Source organism: Crassostrea angulata, chromosome 9, assembly GCF_025612915.1.
Source record: "Crassostrea angulata isolate pt1a10 chromosome 9, ASM2561291v2, whole genome shotgun sequence".
In the NCBI taxonomy this organism is placed as follows: Eukaryota; Metazoa; Mollusca; class Bivalvia; order Ostreida; family Ostreidae; genus Magallana; species Magallana angulata.
The window spans coordinates 8,023,666-8,045,660 of record NC_069119.1 but is presented as its reverse complement, the minus strand read 5'-3'; the positions used below and the strand labels follow the sequence as shown (position 1 = coordinate 8,045,660).

The 21,995-nt window shown below is 33.3% G+C and overlaps 1 protein-coding gene across 2 annotated transcripts; it reads right to left on the bottom strand.

The window, feature by feature from the left end:
- Nucleotides 1-1,520: 1,520 nt before the first annotated feature.
- On the bottom strand, nucleotides 1,521-19,158 carry LOC128163855 (autophagy-related protein 9A-like). Of its 2 annotated transcripts, XM_052827527.1 has the most exons (21): nucleotides 18,929-19,158; nucleotides 18,069-18,177; nucleotides 17,690-17,830; nucleotides 16,733-16,868; nucleotides 16,254-16,356; nucleotides 15,441-15,540; nucleotides 15,269-15,318; nucleotides 11,941-12,025; nucleotides 9,577-9,676; nucleotides 9,005-9,045; nucleotides 8,372-8,434; nucleotides 8,185-8,259; nucleotides 7,712-7,821; nucleotides 7,523-7,563; nucleotides 6,918-7,052; nucleotides 6,336-6,524; nucleotides 6,016-6,120; nucleotides 4,966-5,032; nucleotides 4,483-4,607; nucleotides 4,188-4,205; nucleotides 1,521-2,345 (listed from the first exon to the last, which is right to left on the bottom strand). In XM_052827527.1, exons 1-21 carry the CDS (start codon nucleotides 19,044-19,046, stop codon nucleotides 1,848-1,850), a joined length of 2,409 nt encoding a protein of 802 aa, XP_052683487.1. In that variant the 5' UTR covers nucleotides 19,047-19,158; the 3' UTR covers nucleotides 1,521-1,847. The 2 variants fall into 2 exon arrangements, with proteins under 2 accessions (XP_052683487.1, XP_052683489.1); XM_052827529.1 differs by lacking the exon at nucleotides 4,188-4,205.
- Nucleotides 19,159-21,995: the final 2,837 nt, after the last annotated feature.

Genomic DNA, 21,995 nt, shown 5'->3' with positions numbered 1-21,995 from the left:
GGCAGTTCTAACATCTTCTGTTTTATTTTTTTCCCTTTGTACAGAGATAAACTCTTTGAGGGGGGGGGGGGGGGCAAGAAACAGGCAGAACTATGCAATTACAGCAAACTTGTTTTGACACCAAATTTAATTAAAATTAATTACTGCACTAAAACTTTGCAGTCAGTCTTGTGTACACAGTCATTTTCAGAGGCATTCTATATGATGTCTCTATGTTATAGTAATGTGATATCGCTTCCGTATATGACTTGCAATCAAGCTTAACTGTATATTGTTTTCTTATTTGAGTACATTTGGTCTGAAGTTTCCAATATTTTTACGACAAATAAACAGTTCAATCATAGCACAACCAAGGTAACTCCATCGAGGGAACATTATACTATTTTTAGATCTTGGAAAATCCCCAACATTCGATAATGGCGGAGGTGTCGAAGAAGGCACATTATATTAAAACAAGCAGTAATTACCCCTCTATTTATGCATTTATTACCGATTTATAATCCCAGTTTCAATATATCTCAATCATAAGTTCAGTCCTTTAACCGTTAAACACTTTCCCCCTTGCTAAAATCGATGTCGATCGAAGTTAGCGACGCTCTCTACGGGTGCAAACGTTTTCATGAACATTGAACGAAATAACGACTACTTTACATTTACTTATCACTGTTAGGATCTGAAATAATTGGGAAAAGATTTTTTGCTTATAATACATGTAAGTACGCACAGCGGAAAGCATGGCGCACTGTGTGAAGCATGGCGGGGGCCTATACCTCTACGCAAAAACCGGCCTAGGGAAAACACTGCAGTTAATATTCATTCGCGTTAGATTTCGAGTTTATTTAAATAAAGTCAATTCATTTTTTTTTATTGGTTACAATAACATAAGTGATAATAACATATGGAAAAAATAATCTTGCTTAAAGATATTTATTATGAACAACAAACAGTTAACTTTGCAACATTCGAATAGAACTATTTTTTGTCGCGCATGTTCAGATAACTGAACTCTTTGCCGTAAAGATTATCCGGCAACTAGATGGCCGTAAGCCATAAAAAAATTCATATTATAAAAATGTGAATTATTCACACAAGGATTAGAAACTCTTTGCCATGCAGAATAACATATCGATGGTTTTGAAATAAATAATAATCGATAAAATCAACTCCCGCCAGTGCTTCAGTACTTTGATTAAGGATGTAAATGACTGCTAATCAAATGACCTTCCAACTATTAATAGAACAACAAATGCTCTTCTAACGGACTGCATTCTTCTTTGAAACAAAATTTGAATAAAAGTCCACAGTGCTTAAATAATGTCCTTCTACTATATACAATTATTCAGGTTTATTTGAAGTATTTATTATATACTTCATAATACATAAACATGTGTATGTAACAAAAAAGCCAAAAAAAAAAAACTCCCGAGATATGGTCGTTCATTCCGGTTCATACTGATAACTGATTCTGACAATTAAAGCACATCTAATCAAATTCTACATATCAAGATAAACAATTCAGCTTTTGTTACATGAAAAGTACCTCATGTCCTCTTTAGGAGCATAATACACATTATACATGTATTTATTGGTTAATGTCCCTTATATCATACATGTACGTACATGTCTATCTGAATGCAATAAAACAAAGTAAATGTCAATAAATAAAATCCAACAAGTTCATGAGGTTAACACATGGTGAAAGTACATGTAATGCCACATGATATAGCACAAAACAGATAGCTGGTATATAAGTCACAGACACATAGTCAGCACAAAGAGATGTTAGTTACAGTAAGTGGCTGCCAGCAAGAAGCTAATTGTATGCATTGTGGGAGTTTTTGTTGGCACTAGACAGATTTAGCAATGGTTTCCGAGTGTCCACTATCTTTCTCCTCCTCTTCCCTCTTCTCCTGTATATTAGGCATCCCAGCATGCACTTGGCCTTGGTTACTGTCCTGTCTCTGCCACAGATTCTTAGCCCGCATTTCCTCTATATTTTCATATCCCATTTGACCTTGACCTCTCTGTTTGCGAGACTGAAGGTCGTGTAGGTAGAGCGCGCTGACACTCATATCATGTGACAGCAGTTCAAGTGAGCCCTCGTCCACACTCGGCTTGGAGCTTCCTATGGAGTGGTATCCCCCCAACCCACTGCCGATCATGCTGGTCGAGCCCTGCATGGTTCCCACTGGTCCACCGATGGACCGTTCCAGGGGTCCCTCAGCGGTGGATATGGCCCCCCGGAGTCTGTGGTGGACCCCACTCACACTGGGGGCCATGGACACTTGAGTAGACTGGGGGTACATGCCGCTCTGTATGGCGATGCTTGACGCAAGGCTGGTGTACTGAAATGGTAAAAAGAATTTTTATACAAAACAATAGACTTGGACCTGTGCATGCACGGGTTGACATTGCATATGATACCAGACATTTACAAAAATAGATACATCGACACACCATATTGTTGACATTTACATCACTCTTTTATATCTACCACCTCTATACAATAAACTTAAGGCTCGTCAGGAAATTGTTCACCCTTTTATATCTACCACCTATATACAATAAAATACACAAGGTATATTTTATTGTATAGAGGTGATAAATAAAGCTATAAATAGAGATATACAAGCATTAAAACTTCGTAACTTCGTGACGAGCCCCTGTGGTCTAGTAGCTTTTAAGAAGGAATCAACACTTTAATTTTCAATAACGTTTTTTATTCGCTTCCAATATACACACCATGTTAACATTCGGAACTCTCGGGATTTTCATATTAAATGCACTGAGTTCGAGTTATCTTTTGTTTTTCCTTTGATGAACAGAATATATGACAAAGAACTATATATGGTAAGAGTTAAATTTGGCCCCCATAATCCGTCATTTTCTTAAAAGTGTTTCGGGTACAATAAAGTGTTGTTATATTTTAGATGAGTTAATGTAAAATATATTTTTCATCTATTTATTTATGTCAGAAGTGACGCTATTTCTATAATTCAATCAAAATCAGTTAAAAATTGACATTTTTCTTACCTTTTTATGAATAGGAAATATAAAGCGCATGCTTGAACAAGGAAAAAAAAATTGTCACTTATTAGCCTTGGCTAGATACATCTCTGATTAAAATATTTTGTTTGTTCAAACATGCGCTCTATGTTTTCAGAAAGAAAAACTGCTTAAAAACAAGCTGTTTTATGCTAAAAATTGCAAAAACGGCGGTAAAAGGTTGTCTTTATGATGTCATATTTCTAAATTGTGGGCAGTTGAATCAAAATGAACATTATGTAAAAACATCACATATATATCTGTACAAAGAAAGCAAAGAATTACAGTAAAATGATGATGTTCATTTTAGGGGGCCATTTTAGGCTCATATCATATATAGTCCTTTTTAATGAAAATTTACACTTATTTGTTGTATCGCTTCTAAGTTTATCCAAGCAAGTGTGATATTGGGGAAACATAAAGAGCCTCCCATGATTTAGCATGAATGTAATGTGCATGCGCACGATTGTAAAATCCAAAATCCTGATGATTTCTGGATTTTTAAAAGGAATTTTGGTTCATCATTAATTAGCAAAGCTTGATTGGGAAAAAATAAAAGCAAATTCATTTGGTAATCTTCAAGTACCAATGATGTTTAAAATATATAAAAACAAAAGACAGTACTTTTCCGATTTCTCGGTATTAAAGTCCAAAAATTTGAGTCTATTATTTAAATATACCCGGTAGCTATACCCGGTAGATAAAGCTATATTTATATCTAACAAGGCTCCTTGCATAGAATGGATTTAAAAGTTATTTTCAAGAAAAACTCTATTGTGCTTACAATGATTAAAAAAAATTTTTTTAAGATACTTGACACAGACTGTGAAGAAAATGAACGGAAACAGCAAATAAGTAGAATTTTACAAAGTCCAAGGGGCATAACTCTTCTCCAAAATTGCTCGATCATACCCATAATCGAACATGACCTAGCTATTATTATTATAAATCTGTACACTAAATTTCATCTTAAAACATGCAACCTCTGTGAAGAAAATGAATGGAAAGCATTGGTGGACCGACCGACAGACATCAGCAAAGCAATATGCCCTCTCTTCTTCGAAGGGGGGCATATATAAAGCATCTGATTTTCAAGAGTGCAGTGTAAAGGGAGGTATGAATGTCTTGCTTCTAATTTTTACCTGGTCTGTTGCACTTTCCTGCAACCATTGAATTACATGATAACACATCAATGCTTTTAAACAAACATGTATATAAAAAATATATATATAACTATGATATGAATAAGAAACCAGCCAAAAAAAACAAAAAACATTAGGAAATCTTTTTACTTAATAAACTATTTGAGAGAAATAATTGTGTCCATGTACATTAACAGCCAGTCACGTATCAACAAAACAGCCAGTAAACATTTTACTAATTTGGAGTCTTTCCCATGCACAATAATGTTGAGTGTTACAGTCTTATAAAACTTACCCCAAGGGCTCCTGCTCCGCTGGGTTGTAGTCCAGAAAGATACCCTGTAATGGACCCCTGAGATGACATCACCATATTCTGGGTCACAGGGTTAAAGATGCTTAGAGAAGTAGTGTTTCTATTGGCTGTTAAACAAAATGAAAAATTTAATTACCTTCTAATATTTTCAATAAATGTTCTAATAATTAAAAAAAAACAAATTTAATCTAATAAACATATTACATGTACTATATACAGGGAAATATTCACCATTGTTATATTTTCTCCCCTTTCACCAGGGGCAAATTTAAGACTGGGCTAATTACAAATTTACAATGTCTCAATTCATCTCTCTTTAAACACAACTTTGTCTGAGTGAATTCAAAAGGAGACAAAACTGTTTGCAAGTGAAGAAGGGCAAAATTAAAAAGAGGCGAAAATAACCCTGTATACAGTAATTAAAATAAATAAATGTATGTATTAAACACAATGTGTATTTGATACCTTTTTCTTTGATGTCATTGATGAACAGACTGCATTCCTTGGGAGGTTTCCACTCTGGGTTTGTAAGCTGTAAAATTTAATAAAATCAGAGCAACTTTAGAATCATTAAACTTACACACAATCATGCAATGAACAATTAATTTCTCTATACCATGTTATGTATGTAGTTCTCCATACTAACAGAATATGTAAACTGTAAAAGCAGAAATTTCAATGAATTTTTTCCAGGTAAAATAATTTCATGGGGATTCATTTTTCCCCTTTTGTTCAAAATAACCACACTAAACATATAATGACAGTAAAATTTGACAAAGGACAATGTACATGTATGGTTTGAGCCTAAAATGTCAACTCTTCTAAAAACTAACACAACAAATTGTTGTACCTGAAATACTTTCAAAAATGGCAAATTATAGGGGCAAAATTTGACTAATATTATATACAGTTCTTTTAAATTAAGTTGGTAAATATTTTGAAGAAAACAATGTAATTTTAAATCCCAACGAATATTACTTTTTAGTACATGTATGAAATTCAAAGTACATGTACAGTGCTGCTATCGTGAAAGTTGACAAAGCAATCTTAACCTATCCTATATCCTGTATCCTGAATCCTATCCTGCAAAACAGCTCTATCCTATCCTATCTCATACCATCCATATTTAGGAATATGAGTTAAATAAAAAAAATAAAAAAATAATAATTTTATTAACAATTAATGGACTAATGTAATAATCGAAATGTCTTATTAATACATAAAACCGAAAAATCTCTAGAATGGGGTAACTTATTTGCCTGTGCATCAGTCCAAAGTAATTTTCGTTTCGCAAAACTACTCTGAAATTTATGCTCGAATCTGATTGGCTACAAGATGCAGGATGGGATAAAGTTTGACTTCATTTCTATCCTGTATCCTATCCTATATCCTATCTTTGTCAGCTTTCAGGATAACAGCACTGTATTATGTTTTACTTGTTCAAGAATTTTCTCTGTATACATATACTGTATACTTGACAAGTCTTTTTTCAGATTAAACTGCTCAAACACTTACGTGGAAGTGCATGAGGGACATCTGGATCTTGCCCTCCTGTGAGGGGCTCTGGTCTGGGGTAAACATGTTGGTCCTCAGGGACGGTTGAGGCTCTTCTTCCTCATCCTGTTAAAATTATTCAATTGTTAAATTTCAGCAGAAAATATATCCATTTGTATAAATTCTATTTACTAGTTTTCATGTCAATTATCTTTTTAATTAAAAGTTTAAGAGATTTTAAACTTCATCACATTTTTTCTTTTTGTTGTGAATTTGAGAAACTATAACACTATCTGGAAAAAAAAAATATTAGCATTGGCCATTATTACACATGTACTTACCCTATCATCCATTTTGTTGTCTCGCTTGCGGACGTCCAACTGTGCAAAGGAACACACATCCCCCACACCGACAACATCTACCGTAAAGTTACGGAAAAAATCCACGATCTCCATTGATTTGTGACGCAGGGAAAAGCAGAGTACTATAGGGGTAACAAGGGGACTGAGGAGCTCCTCAAATAAGTACGCCTACAACAATGATAAAAGAGTTCATTGGAAGCTTTGACTATCAAGCTATTGATACATAAAACTTATCTATAGAGGAAAATTAAATCATGAACTGACTTGCTGTACATTCTTATTTATTATGAAATACAAGAAAACAGAAATGTCCTCATACAATGTAGGGATTGTTAGATTAGTCAATATATAGAGGAATTCAAAAAGAGAGTGTTACATAGGTATACAGTAAAATCAATTATAACAAAGCACAAGGGACAGTCGATGTTATAAGCATAATTTGTCATATCCGTCAGGTTTACAACATGTAAATAGTCACAGGGAATGAAAATCATTTCGCTGTAAGCATCAGTTTATAATAAGCATGCTCACTTTAACTGTGTTTTACTGTATATGACTTACAACTTTGTATTGGAAAAATATGGAGAATTCATTGCGGACTTTGGATGTGTGGGCATTGCCTGACCAATCAGGAGGCATGTAGTGGACATGGGCCAAGATGTTCCTCATCAGAATCTCAGGGCAGTACACTAAATGCTGAACAAAATCGGAAAAATGAAACAAGAATATTGAGACAAATTTTACTTATATAATTTGGTCATGGCATGTCATGAACATGAAATACATGTCTGATATATTTAATAGAAATTCCAAATAATTATAAACTTTATGTAGAGCAATATACAATCAAGTTAACACTACACTAATTATTAATTTTGAAACAATCGAAGTTTACTAGCATCACAATCATATATTTTAAAGCAGCATTTGTCTTTACTTGAAAAACTTCAATTGATTCACAAAATATATTACCGGTAATTAACAATATAAATATTTTCATTACTTTTTGTGTGTGTAGAAATAGACATTCAAAATTTTTCTACAGATACAGAATTATATGCATTATGTATAAACTGTTCACCACTCCCTTAATCATGCAGTTGACAATGTTTCGGGTAACTTGTCATTTTGTTAATAACTTGGATCTAAATTCAATCATGCATTACCTCATCTGGTATAAAGACTTTACATGCTGTAACAATCAGACCTGCAAAATTGGAAATGCCACAGCTTTAATCCATCCAACTTCAGCAATAACATGACAGTGTGCATAAATTAGAAATCAAAATACTTTCTTAATCTAAATTTAAAAAAAAAAAAAAAAAGGAATGGACAAAAAAGTGCACTGTGCTAACCAGCAACTGTCATGGTGGTCAGCACATGCTCCACAGCCAGCACATCCTCATCAATCACAGTCAGCACAACCAGCACGGCCAGCACAGAACCAGCAAAGAATGCCACATTCCTGTAAGATAAGTATGCATGAAATACTCAACAATCCTGTAAGATAAGTATGCATCAAATAGCTCAACAATCCTGTAAGACAAGTATGCACGAAATACTCAACAATCATGTAAGATAAAGCCAGCTTCAATAATATTGTCAAATGAAATACACTTAAAGAGTGTTTTACTCTTGTAAAATATAGCAAACTTAATCAAAGAGAACAATAAACCTGTATTTCTAAGATAAAATATACTTATTCTCAGGGGACAGAAAACAGCATAAACTCCATATGTTTTGATTTCAATAAAATATTAATTTTTAAACCATCTAGGTAATATTAATCATAAAGAATGAATTCAATAGCAAATAAATGCATACTTACTTGGCTAATATAACTATAAGCTGTGAAGTAAAGATATCCATGTATTTGTTGGCTAATCGATAGCCTCTATTCAGCCTTAAAAAAATCAAGAAACATGAAATTACATGTAGGTTGTATTAAACAAATATAAGATGTTTTTTAAAGGGGATTTTTACCAGGTAAACTCTCTGAGATTAATCACTCTCACCTTGCATCAAATTCATGATCAAGCTCGTTATAATGCCGTAAATAAAGTCTCGCATAATTTGACCTGTAACAGAATTTGGATGAATAAGATGATTAAAATAAATACCAAATGATTACAATCAGCGTTTGATCATTAGCAAATGTAGGGTCAAATTTACATCATAATGACTTTCTTGATTTTAAGGAGGCTAGATAGTCAAACAAATCATCAAATCTACCTCTAAACTTTTAAATATGAGATATTCTTTGTCATTAACAATAATTATAACAAAGAAAAAATACAAATACTGTAAACCTACTTTTATTTGAGTGCAAGAAATTTTTGCAAGGTTCGCGAGGGCGTATTTGTCTTGAATATTTGTTGTTGCGGACCACTATTTGCCATATAGTTATTATAAAAGAAACAAGTGTGGATAAGGCTTGGCCATGAAAATTACTCGACGCAAACCAGTTCATCTCAGGTAAATCGCGAAATAAAGTCATCACAAATATTAGTTGGTTTACAGTTTATTATATGTTGCTGTAACAATTTTCTATATCTTTATATGGAGCTCTTCATCTCAAGGAGATTTATATAGTCTAAAAATGGCAACAATCATTCAGCCCTCTTAAAATGAACATAAGATGGACCTACCATCTTCTTGATCCTAACATTGAAGGTTCTCTTTTAAGTGTCTGAAAAGTAAAATAGGCCACTTTGAATTTCAAAAACTAGAATTTCTTTTGATTTAGATTCTGTCTAATTTATCATTTTATCTAATATTTCTAAACTATATCTCCAAAGCAAGTTTCATTTTTTTTTTTTACTGAAATTGATTTTATCAAAAGTTTACAATACAAGTCAAAGTTTGACAAAATCTGTAGAAGGAAAAAAAAAGGAATAATAATTAAGGAAAAAAAAAATCAATTCCTTTTTTCAATCACAATTATTATTTTTCCATTGTTTAAAAATGTGTAAAAAAAATGTTGGTCTTTAATATGAACTACAGTCAAACTTCGTTATCTCGAACTAGATGGGACAGTTTAAAAACTTTGGGATATTAGAGTATTCGAGATATCGAGGATAAATAATTAGAAAATAAGTGGTTCAAACTTACAACTAACTTCGGCATACTAATTGTATTTGAGATATTAGTGTTCGAGATATCGAAGTTCAACTGTACATGTATATTTTTTTTTCTAAACTGCATGAAAACCATCACTTACATCCGCATATCTAAAGAAAGAGTATAGGATCTGCCATAGTAGAATGAGTGGACTAAGGGCAAAGTTTGCAATGCCGATCCATAGGATTTTCTTAGACAACCTAATTATAAAAGTGAAAAAAAAAATAATTATTATTTCAGAAAAAAAAATTCACACAAAATGTATCTTTACTTTGCAGAAACCTCTACTGGATATATTGTTGACATATGTACATAAATCAAAGATATTACAATAACATTTTTTTGTTTTTATGCAAGCATACATGTACTTTATGAAAATTTCACCGAGTCATAAAGAGAAATAACTCCTCCAACAAGTAATTCATATAAAAATACTATACAGAAAAACATTTACTCTTTTTACTTTGTCTTGATGGTATTTAATGTATAAACTTTTAATATACCTTTTAAAAATATTTGTTTTGCCTCGGACTAGAATGTCGCGACGTCATTGGATGAAACGCGTCACGTGGCTGCCTTACAAATTTCTTTAAAAGGCAAGCGTCAAAATTTATAGGGCAACATGGCGGACGTAACGTTATTTGAACTGATTTTCTACACAAACGTTTGTTTACATATCAAACTTTAGGTCCTCGACAAAACAAAACACTTATTAGCTTTGTTACTGACTGTTTAAAAAAATTTGTGGGGTCGCCTTCTATGGACTTTACTGACCCCACAAATTTCTTTAAACAGTCAGTAACAAACCTAATAAGTAATTAGGTCTTTCCACCTTTCAGGTGAAAGACCTTTTGTATTTCTTATGTTTTTTATTATTTTTTTTCTTCTCTTTTTTTCCAGGGACAGCTTTTTTATTTCAAGAGATATTCAAACAATTTTTTCTTTATATTATCGGCCATTAAAAGTTATGGTACCAAATGACCCTTTGCTTGATAACTCCCAGAACTTACAAAGTTATTGCCCTTGTGCACGAAATGCTTGTTATCGCTACTCCTCTGAAACCATAAGAGATAGAAACTTGGAACTTTTACCAATGTCTACAGTACACTTAGAGGGTTCTCTAATCTATACATACCGAAAGGATTTGAGGCCCTTTTCTAGTAGTTATTGCCCCTGAAAGTATTTACATTTCTATAAAATCACTTCCAACTTTTTTATTATTTGTTATAGAGACTTCGGACCACTTGGGATGGAAGCGTCTACATTGGCCGAACAAAATAGCATAAAGGTCAAAGGTAAAGGTCGTCTGGAAATCCATTAATTAATGAGTTTTTAGATCTCTTTTGTTTAGAGTGGTGAAGAAAAACTTTTTCATGGATGTAGTAGGACATCTGGAGATTTTTTAAAATATAGCCCCTTGGCTCCTTCCTTTAAATAGTTACAGAGTTATTACCCCTATTTACGAATAGCTTGTTATCGCTACTCCTCTGAAACCATAAGAGATAGCAACTTGGAACTTTTACCAATGTCTTCAGTACACATAGAGGATTCTCCAAATTATCATACCGAAAGGATCTGAGGCCCCCTCCTAGTAGTTATTGCCCCTGAAAGTATTTACATTTCTATAAAATCACTTCCAACTTTTTTATTACTTATCCTAGAGACTTCGGACCACTTGGAATAAAAGTGTCTACCTTGGCCGAACAAAATAACATAAAGGTCAAAGGTCAAGGTCATCTGGAAATCTCTTAATTAATGAGTTTTTAGATCTCTTTTGTTTAGGGTGGTAGAGAAAAACGTTTTCGTGGATGTAGTAGGACATAATAAAACATTTTAAAATATAACCCTTTGACCCTTTCCATATTACAATTATTGAGTTATTGCCCCTATTGTACAAAATGCTTGTTATCGCTACTCCTCATTAACCGTTAAAGATAGAGACTTGAAACTTTTACTAATGTATTCAGTACACTTAGACGCTCCTTCAATCTATTCATACCGAAAGGGTCCAAAGTCCCTCTCTAGCAGTTATTGCCCCTGAAAGTTTCGAACATTCAATAAAAAAGACAAATAACTTTTGAAACAATATTCATAGATACATCGGATCACTTGGTCTTGAAGCGTCTACCTTGTCAGATCAAAATGACATAAAGGTCAAAGGTCAAAGTCAAGCAATAAAAATTTGCAAACTTAATCGTTTGACACTTTTATATGAAGTAACGCAGAAAAAATACTTCATTGTATGGAAGCAATCTTATTTTAAACATAAAACAATGAGGTGGAAAGACCTCTAATTGTTCGAGAACAATTAGTCTACTAGTATTATAAGTGTTTTTACATTTGAAAAAAAAGTTATTCTTCAAAGAGGTTTACATTTAAACTATCGTTTCTTCAACATTCAGGAATATTGGTCAACTTTTGGTCTGAATAAACAAGATACATGTATTACATAAAGACCACTTACTCTTCTGCCAACTGTTTTCTTTTATGATAAATTTTGAATTCATCCTTCAACTTCCAGTAATTCTCAAAAGGTGACCAAGGACCCCCTATCATAGAAATAAAACATTAAATAATAAATGTCTGTCAAAAAATTAGTGAATTCTAAAGATGTACACATGCAATAAAACCAATGAAAACTATGTTGGTCAATAATCTATGTGAAAATTGAAAAACAAAAATTAAAGATATAAATATTTTGTTTTTAAAAAAATGTGCTACTACATTTTTATCATGAACTTTATGAATAACAAGAGATGTTTGTAAAACACTCATGCCCCCCTCCCTTGGAAACATTTAATTGCAAAGAAAATGAACCGAAAATGCTGCAAATAATTGAAATTTTTCTAAGCCCAAGGCACATAACTCTGTCCCTTGGAAACACATACCTGTTAACCTTTCAAAGCTGCTATGTGGGAGAATCTCCCCCTTACCAACTTGGCTAAGGGGGAGATTTTGTGTAAACGACGTTTTTTCACGTGAAATGCAAATATATATTAAAAATACTGTTAGATACCTTATTTTACCATTGTAATTAATGCATTTGCAGTTATTTTAAATTTTATTAATTCTATGACTACCAGTGTGCAATTACAACTTGTGTTGCTGTACAAATTCAGAAAACTATTATTTTGTTTGCATGGTACAATGCAAGAAGTCAATAGTGCCACTTTTAATATATTAAAGTCTTTCTATTGTTCAGTATTGAACCATCACTGCATGCTGACATCTAGGGTAAACACAGAAAATTTATTTTGCCTATTTTGAATTTGCAGTGAAACCCAGTTAAGAAAATACCAGAAAATAATATTCATTAAAATTATTTTTTGCCTTATATATAGGATAGATTTTTAATTCACAAAACAATTTGAACATGTATTTCTCCAGTATCATTTAAAAATGATCTCTGTTGTAACAGGTCGGGTACACTACCTTATATGGAGAGCATTATTTAACACGTGACAGTATTTTCATCAAACAGATTCTCCAATCCAGTGAATGAGTTGCAATGCATGACGGTCTACAACGCGTTTACGATTCAACAGACGCACGTGGTTTTTGTCTGTTTTATTCACAATATTTAATTGCTTGCCGGAATGTTTGTACATCTTGATTTTTACTTTAGAAGGCAAAAAAGGAAAGATTACGTACCATTAACTTTGTTCCATGCTCACATTGAAAAATACTGTTGTTTTAGTTGATCAATTGTTGCTTTAAAAATGAACAGTATCAAACGACTGACAAACATACGCATACAAGTACAAACAGGTTTTGATAAGAAAAAACTGCACAATTGTGTATTGGTGACTTTATCATTGTGCACTAGAAATAAATACAGGTAACTGTACATTTTTAACATACGTGAATAGCCACGGTAGTAGAAATGCACAAATATAAAAACGCAGAAGCGCAAGCTGTGCAGCATATAGTATTTTGTCCGTTAAGCATTCTGATGAATGTCCCTGAAGAAAATATCAACGTGCAATCTAATAATGTTGTCTCAAATATGGGATATCACGTGAAAAAACGGTACTCACTGCCTCTAATTCTATAGGACGTACCTCTCTTTTGAACGTTGACAATGGGATATTTAAATAGGTTGATATAAGTCCTCATATGCAATATTTTTTAAATGTGAGCATAGAAATTGAAGTTCAGACATAATTGTCCATATCAATTTCATAAATTCTGAAAAATCATTCAAAATGAGTTTCCAAAGGACAATTCAGAATGGTATATATTTTCAATACGATTTGTATACACTAAAACTTGTAGTAACCCACAATGCCTTGCGACTCATTCACCTGATTGGTTTGTCGATAAAAGAAAACAGATGGCTAATTTAGTATGCAAATTTATGCCGACGTCACAAAATATAGTGGTCTCGACCTGTGTAATGTCTATAGCATCCCTGTAATTCATAGTACCGGTACTATAAACTTTAAAAACTCTTGTGAAATGCTTTTACACTTTTTCCTCGAGCTTCACTTTATTGGTAGCTTGTATAAATACTCAGTGTTCCAAACTCACTTTGATTTTTACCGACCGTGCTGGCCAGACAGAATTAGTCACGACTCACTGCACGTGGCTTGGGTGCTTTACCTGTGCACCTGTTAAGTGACACCACTGGCTGTTATTGTTTTCTTTGGTGTTACAGAGTAAAATCAAGATGTTTTAAGCTTTCACTTATTTTTTTATAAGGCATATGCATAACTAAATACGTAACTGATTTAAGTCAAAACCGGAAGTAATCGTAAAAAGTAAACTGGGCTATAACATGTCATGCTATGATCACGGTAGACATTACTTGGATGGATTTTGATATATCCAAGCTACACAGCAGCTTTTTGAGTTCAAAATCAGAGAAAAAAACCCGCAGTGGATGTTGAAATTTGCATGTAAAGATTCAGAATTTGGGGGGGGCATGGGGAAGACAAATACGATTGCGGGAGAAATTTGTCTCCCGCGCGGGAGATAGGTTGGATGCGGGAGATCTTGGATTTTTAGGCCGTTTTGCGGGAGTCTCCCGCGCAATGCGGGAGGGTTAACAGGTATGGAAACATCTGCGAAGAAAATGAACCGAAACTGCTGCAAATAATTGAAATTTTCTAAGCCCTAGGCACATAACTCTGTCAAAAAATGCTTGATCGTACCCCAAATTAAGCTTGACCTAGATATTATTATGATAAACCAAGTACATCAAATTTCATTTCAATATGTGCATCCTCTGCGAAGAAAATGTGCTGAAAATGCAAATAATAAGTCCAAGGCACATAACTCTGTCGAAAATTGCTCGATTGTATCCAATATCAAACTTGACCTAAATATTACTATGATAAATCTGTAAAACAAATTTCATTTCAATATGTGCATCGTCTGGGAAGAAAATGAACTGAAACTGCAAATAATAGGAGTTTTTCTACGTCTAAGGTGCATAACTCTGTCGAAAATTGCTCAATCGTACCCAAAACCAAACTTGACCTAGATATTATTATGATAAACCTGTATATCAAATTTCATTTCAATATGTGCATCCTATGTGAAGAAAATGAGCGGAAACTGTTGGTTGGCCAACCGACAGACAGCAGCAAATCAATATGCTCTCTCTTCTTCGAAGGGGGGGGGGGGGCATAAAAACTATTTCAAGAATGTAGTCTGAGTATACACTGAGGTGTATGTCAAAAAGTGTTCTTTTCAAGAACAAGCAACAGTTACAAAAACATAATGGACATTTTTCTAAACGATAAAAATCTTCCTCTAATATAACTTATATTACATGTATATGTACTTACAGAAGAGCAAGAAGTCCAGATTGTATTTCAATCCAATGCTGTAGAAAGCACTGCAAACAAAAATCACAGTGTCATTCAATCTACATGTATCCAAGTGTCATTTTGTTACACAGAATAATCTTTCAAATAAATACATTTTGTCATTGAAAACAGAGGAATTACGGTCACCTACCATTCCCCCATTAAGGGAATGCTATGTTTAAATGGAAGTAAGGATTTCCTCTCCATGGCAATCATGTAGTTTTTGAACCTGAGTATCCGGTGGTATATGTCTGTAAAATAACCGGTAAAGTCTTAGGCAAAATTTTGTGCATAAGTACATATGCATTCTTTTTCCATGTTCATAAAGTAGCATTATGCTACAAGTGAAAATATCAACTTGCTAAATAAAATACATGTATGTGTATGTGAAACACTGATTTCAGCCAGGCTTCTACTGGTGAATACACTACTAAATCAGCTCTGTGAGCTTCTTCTGTTTATGAATATACACTTATACATTATTTACTGTACTTACCCAGCTATGTGAGCTCTTGCTCATAGATACACAACTTACCCAGCTCTGTGAGTTCCTGTTTGTGGATACACAACTTACCCAGTTCTGTGAGTTCCTGTTTGTGAATACACAACTTACCCAGCTCTGTGAGTTCCTGTTTGTGGATACACAACTTAACCAGCTCTGTGAGTTCCTGTTTGTGGATACACAACTTAACCAGCTCTGTGAGTTCCTGTTTGTGAATACACAACTTAACCAGCTCTGTGAGTTCCTGTTTGTGGATACACAACTTACCCAGCTCTGTGAGTTCCTGTTTGTGGATACACTACTTACCCAGCTCTGTGAGTTCCTGTTTGTGAATACACAACTTACCCAGCTCTGAGAGTTCTTGTTTGTGGATACACAACTTACCCAGCTCTGAGAGTTCTTGTTTGTGGATACACAACTTACCCAGCTCTGTGAGTTCCTGTTTGTGGATACACAACTTACCCAGCTCTGTGAGTTCCTGTTTGTGGATACACATCTGCTGTTCTTTCTGGACCTCCAGAAGCCGGCGCTGGACTTCATGCCAAGTCATGTTTGTCAAATCAGTCTACAATCATACAGGAGTCTCTTTATATCATCTTCACAGAACATTAAGACTTGGAAATTATTTTCACATAGGTCCTAATAATAGCAATCCCCAATTTAGAATGTATTATAGGTTATTTTATATGTGCATTTTCACATTGATTCGTACTGGTACACAATTATACATATTATATACCTTTTAAAAGTTATTTAGGAGTTTGCCTTATTAAAGTTTCATGCAATACTTTTTTCTCTTTCATTTTACAAAATTTTTGTATCATTTTATTGATTCTTTTAAACACATTATGTGGATAAAAGACACCTCAGATCAAAACACTTTTCTGCCAAATTTGAAATTAAACCTAAATTATCTATGAAGAATTTCTACCAGAACTTACAGTAGTTATGTGGAGGGCAGTGAGATAAAAGGAGCGAATCTCCCAGTACTTAAAGATGTTGTATAGAACCTTGATCAGGCGGAAAACCCAAAAGGCAAAAGCCACAAGCAAACAGACAGTGATCCCAAAGTCAAACCTACAATGAACAATTGACATATCATATAATTAGCAGGAAAAGGCATCTTTAGTCTCAGTGATTTCTTTCAATGATAAATCTTCACGATTAATGTTAAGCCTTATTGGTTATATACTACACACTATATTGATTATGTAACTAGTCTGAGTTACAATGTTCATGTGCGTGAAACAGGTAAAAATACTATTCAAAGGTATGTAAGTAGTCTGAGTTCATATGTAATTGGTCTAAGGTACAGGAAGGTAAAAGTCTGAGGTACTGTAAATGTATTACACTTGGCTGTGTATTCTATTTAGCGATTTTGGCGGAAATCGCCGTCCGCTAAATCAAGTACACCGCAAAATGTTAAATTCATTAGTAGATAAATAGGTACAATCAGATATGCGCTAACTCAAATCCACGCTAACTTGTTAAAAAATCATATTCCACCAAATATCGTACACGCTAAATATAATATGTTTACAGTATGTTACTACATGTAGTCTGATCTACATGTTCTTAATTGTCTAAGGTATGTAATTTGAATGAAATATGTTAATGAGTATTTAGCTATCTGTAATATGCTACAAATGTAAGGTACATAACAAGTTTGAGGTATTTTACAAATCCTTAAGGTATGCAAGTAGTTTGAGGTTAATTTGTATGTTACTAGTCTGAGGTTTGTTATTACATGTAGTAAAATACATGTATATGTACAGTACCAGTTATTAGCCTCAACAGCCTGATGTAACAAGTGTTGGATAAGTTAACACATAGCCATTACATTGTAAAGTATTTTATAGAACAACTAAAAACAAGTAGATAAACAGCAAAAAACCTACTCTTGAACACACTGGCCGAAAGGTGCGACTGCCTCAGGAATGGTGACTTTGTGGGTGTCATTCTTAGAGTTGGCAAACAGGATGTCATAGTTCACACACTCCAATAGGAAGGTTGAGAAACCCACCACGAAGATAAATTGTCTGCACGCAAACAGAGGAAAAAGAAATGAAATAACAAATACTGAAGTCTTGATAGTACTGGAAATCCGTGAAATTAGTATTACATTATCATGTGAATAACTAACCCATCTCTTGATAACTGGCCCTATGACAAACATTTCCCCAGTTTTATTATGGTATCATTTCTTATACTAATATAATCAGACACGTACATTAAGTACTTACTGTACAACAGCACTATATTTAGATCAGTACTTACATCAGTTGGAGAACGTCGCTGACCATCATACACACAAATCCCCCCCGCTGATGATAATGGTAGACTCGAGTAAAGAAGTCGTCCAGGTTTTCTATATGGTTCCATCGTGCTAGACAAAAGATTTTTAATGAATTAAAAATAAAAAATTATTCAATCGAAATACATGTACGTCTAGGTTACTGGGTTACGATTGTTCATTTTGATGTACTTCTATCAACTGTATGTAAATTTGTATTAATCCATATAATTGTACTAACAAATGTATATCTAACAACAAATGTAAAAAAAAAAAAACCCTTCTTTTTCTGTTTAAGAAATATGTAGATCTTGAATACATGTATTGAATGAAGTATTCAATATTACCACCTCTAAACCACCCCCTCTAACTGGCATTTATTCAACGATCAGATGTGTTACTATCAGATCAATCTCTCATCTTGGTCAGCTAATAAAATCATATTATGAAAATATTAATCAAATTTCCATACAATTACATATTTTCCTCATATTGCCCTTACTTAGTTTAACATGTTAAACATTTGAATCACAATTTTATGTTAGGAATGAGTATACCAAACGATGAGTATATTACATCATTGTGCAATCCCTAAAGCATCCTGTTTCATACGTTTAACTTGATAAACCAACACAAACTTGCATATATATAGCATACAAACTTCATGCTAAGAAAATTTCTAGTTTCATTAAATTGACCATGCAGTTGGACAGAAGTTTTAAAAATAATTGTTGATATTAAGTCATTCAAGTTATGTTTTAAACAGATTAATTCAAGCTCTCATACTAAGGTCAGTAGCTAACATCCTACTGTAATACTGATGGATGTTAAAACAAATACATACTACTTTCTGGGACAACATGCATCATCAGGTTGGCCGACTCGTGAATAGGGATGTCATTTTCGTCGGTGTCCTCCTCACACGACGCCAGAGGTTGATACTGGGTTTGGTAGTCAGCCATTTCAGCCGAAGAGCTTCAAGTCAAACCATTCAAGAAAACTGTTCCTTTCAGACACTGACAGTATGTTCAAATCACATCACGTCATTTGTATCTCAAGTGACAGTTAACAGTAGCTGCAAGATACAGATAAATATACAATCAACTGTTATTCAGTTTGGTGTTAATGTTTTACAATAAAAATTTTAACTTTTATTTCTTCTATTCTATTTTTTTTCAACATGATACAGCTAATGTTGGAAAATGTGACAAACTAGGAAAGTAGAATGGAAATGTGCTTGACTAACTGTCAACTAATAATTATTTTGTGTAAGTACCTACAAACAAACAAACAAACTAACTAACTAACAAAAATGTACTTAAAATCTATATTGTTATATAAATTATAAAAAACATAAAGGGCACTGATAGAAAAAACAATATTGCTTTAACACTGTCTTCATGATTATGATGATGTAATGAATCCGAGCTGACCCAAACTACTGACCTGCAAACACACATTATATTATCTGTACAAAAAGTACTAACTGAGTTTAACATTTTACGCGATTCATATATACTAAATGTTTAGAGACAACGCAGTGCCCTTCATTCCAGCTGATATTAGTACAGAAAGACGAAAGTTTATTTTTAGACTATGATCCAAACCAAAACAAACAGGCTGCAACAGCTGATAGGCCAAAAATACATCGATATTTACATCGATCAATGAATGTAATCTAAAGATTTTACCAAATCTAAAATCTAGAACGTTGCTTTTATTCATTTTCACATCAAACTTACCCACATCCTTGCTTTATTCAGTGAATATTTTCTCAGAAATTGTCGTCGTCCATCCAAAATCTAAACAAATCATCTGAATCCAAAGAGCGCTTAAAGAGGCGCTTGAATTTACCAATCGCAACTTCTCGGGCCTTTCCGGCAAGCTCGGAAAAACACCTCGAATGTATTACCTAGGCGTCCATGACAACCCCCCTTTTTGTAAAACTTGAAATAAATAGAACACATTTTACGATCTGTTGAGATGTGAGCTATACTTCATTAAAGTAAATGATATACACTAAAATATAACACAGAAGCGACATACAAGACCGTCTAGCCGATACTTATTTTAATGGGAAGCGACTCCATTTTGTATAAAATTCTAACATCCGGTGATGTTAATACATTCGAGGTGTTTTTCCGAGCTTGCCGGAAAGGCCCGAGAAGTTGCGATTGTTGAATTTACGAAACGTAATGCAATCACCCCTTTTCGCAAAAATTATCGCACAAGTTGATTAATTATCAAGTGATGTTGTATAAAAAATGTTTTTCTTATTATTTTATAAGATAAGATTTAGGTGATATTTACAAGAAATACGTAGTTCGGACATTACAAATTTGAAATAAAAAATATATTTCTGATAAAAATGGAAATTTCATCAAGGATTTGCTTTCCTTATTTAAAAATAAAATACCGAGTAAGTGAGTATTTTTCTGTTCAGTTTCAATCAATTAATAGAATTGTTTGTCTTTACAGTACGTAATAATACGAAAGTGTATAAATATACACAGGACGAAATTTACATGACTCAGGTGCGGATCCAGCGAATAAATTCGGGAGTGGGGGTTCAAATTATCACCCCTGGTGCACTTAGATTTGCATGTGTCCTAAAAATTTCTTTCTCTTACTTAAAGAAAACAACGAAAGTATTTATAAATTCATTGTGTATATACATGAAAGCGAATTAATAAAATTAATACTTTTCGGAGAGATTTACAAACTAAGTTATTAAGGCTCTGCATGTTCAAGAGTCCATTTGATTTATAATAAGAATATGTTTGAAATAAATTTAAAAAAAAATAGTTTCTTAAAAGTCAAACCTTGAGCTCTGCAATGCACTGAAGATATTACCTCCTTAGATAACATTAAACGACAATCTTTTTGTGCTATTTTGGGGTTAAACTCTTATTAAGGACGGAAAATATGATTAAAATCCTAAAGTATTCTATTCCTGTGACAAGAATATAAGGACAAAATATAGGACTCCATCTTTGATAATTCTAAAAAGTATATCTGTGAATGATCGATCTTGTATTTTTTTTTTTTTTTTTTTTTTTTTTGCAATAACTTTGATGCTTAACATGCACTTACGGTAATTAACTTATTTGGTTGCACGTGTGTTTCGACTATAAAAGCAAACGAGGCAAAACTGTTTTCTAACTACATGTAGAATATTCTTTATAATAAAGAATGGTCTATTTTCAAAGCGATCATGCAAACCTTTTTCTGTATTTTACGTATTTTACCTAGCGCTATCGTGCAAACTAAAATGTACAGATGATTTTACATTAGTATAAAATATACAATAGAAACGACTGTAACAATTGACCGAGAAGTGAAGAAGTGGGACCTGAGTGCAATTATAGCTTTGGCATTCCATTCTCCTTCGCAAATAAAAAAAAAAAGTACACCTCCTGCTAATTTACATAATTAGTGTTTACCTTAACACCCTTCCCCCTACCACCCAGCACATCCATTATCCCATTATTTTACTGTCCACCCAGAAAAAAAAACATACATAAGATTAAACTCGCTGAAATACACAAGACATCTCACAGCATTACTCGATCCCATTTACACTTACATGCACGTAATTCCTCGAAACCGTTTTGCATGCATCATGAAATAGATCCCCATTCACAGGGTTTTATTTAATACATTGACATGGTTTGCTCTGAATTTGCGGATAAAAATATAATCAAAGTACTGAAGAACTGACGGGAGTTGATTTTGTCGATGTTTATTTATTTTAAAATCAATTATATGTTATTTTGCATGACAAGTACGTGTAGTTTCTAATTTGAATTACGCACATTTTTATGATATGGATGTCTCGACTTTTTCGACAAGAATGTCGAGAAACCCCCATATAAATCATGTTAAATAATATTTAAAGATAAAATTAATTC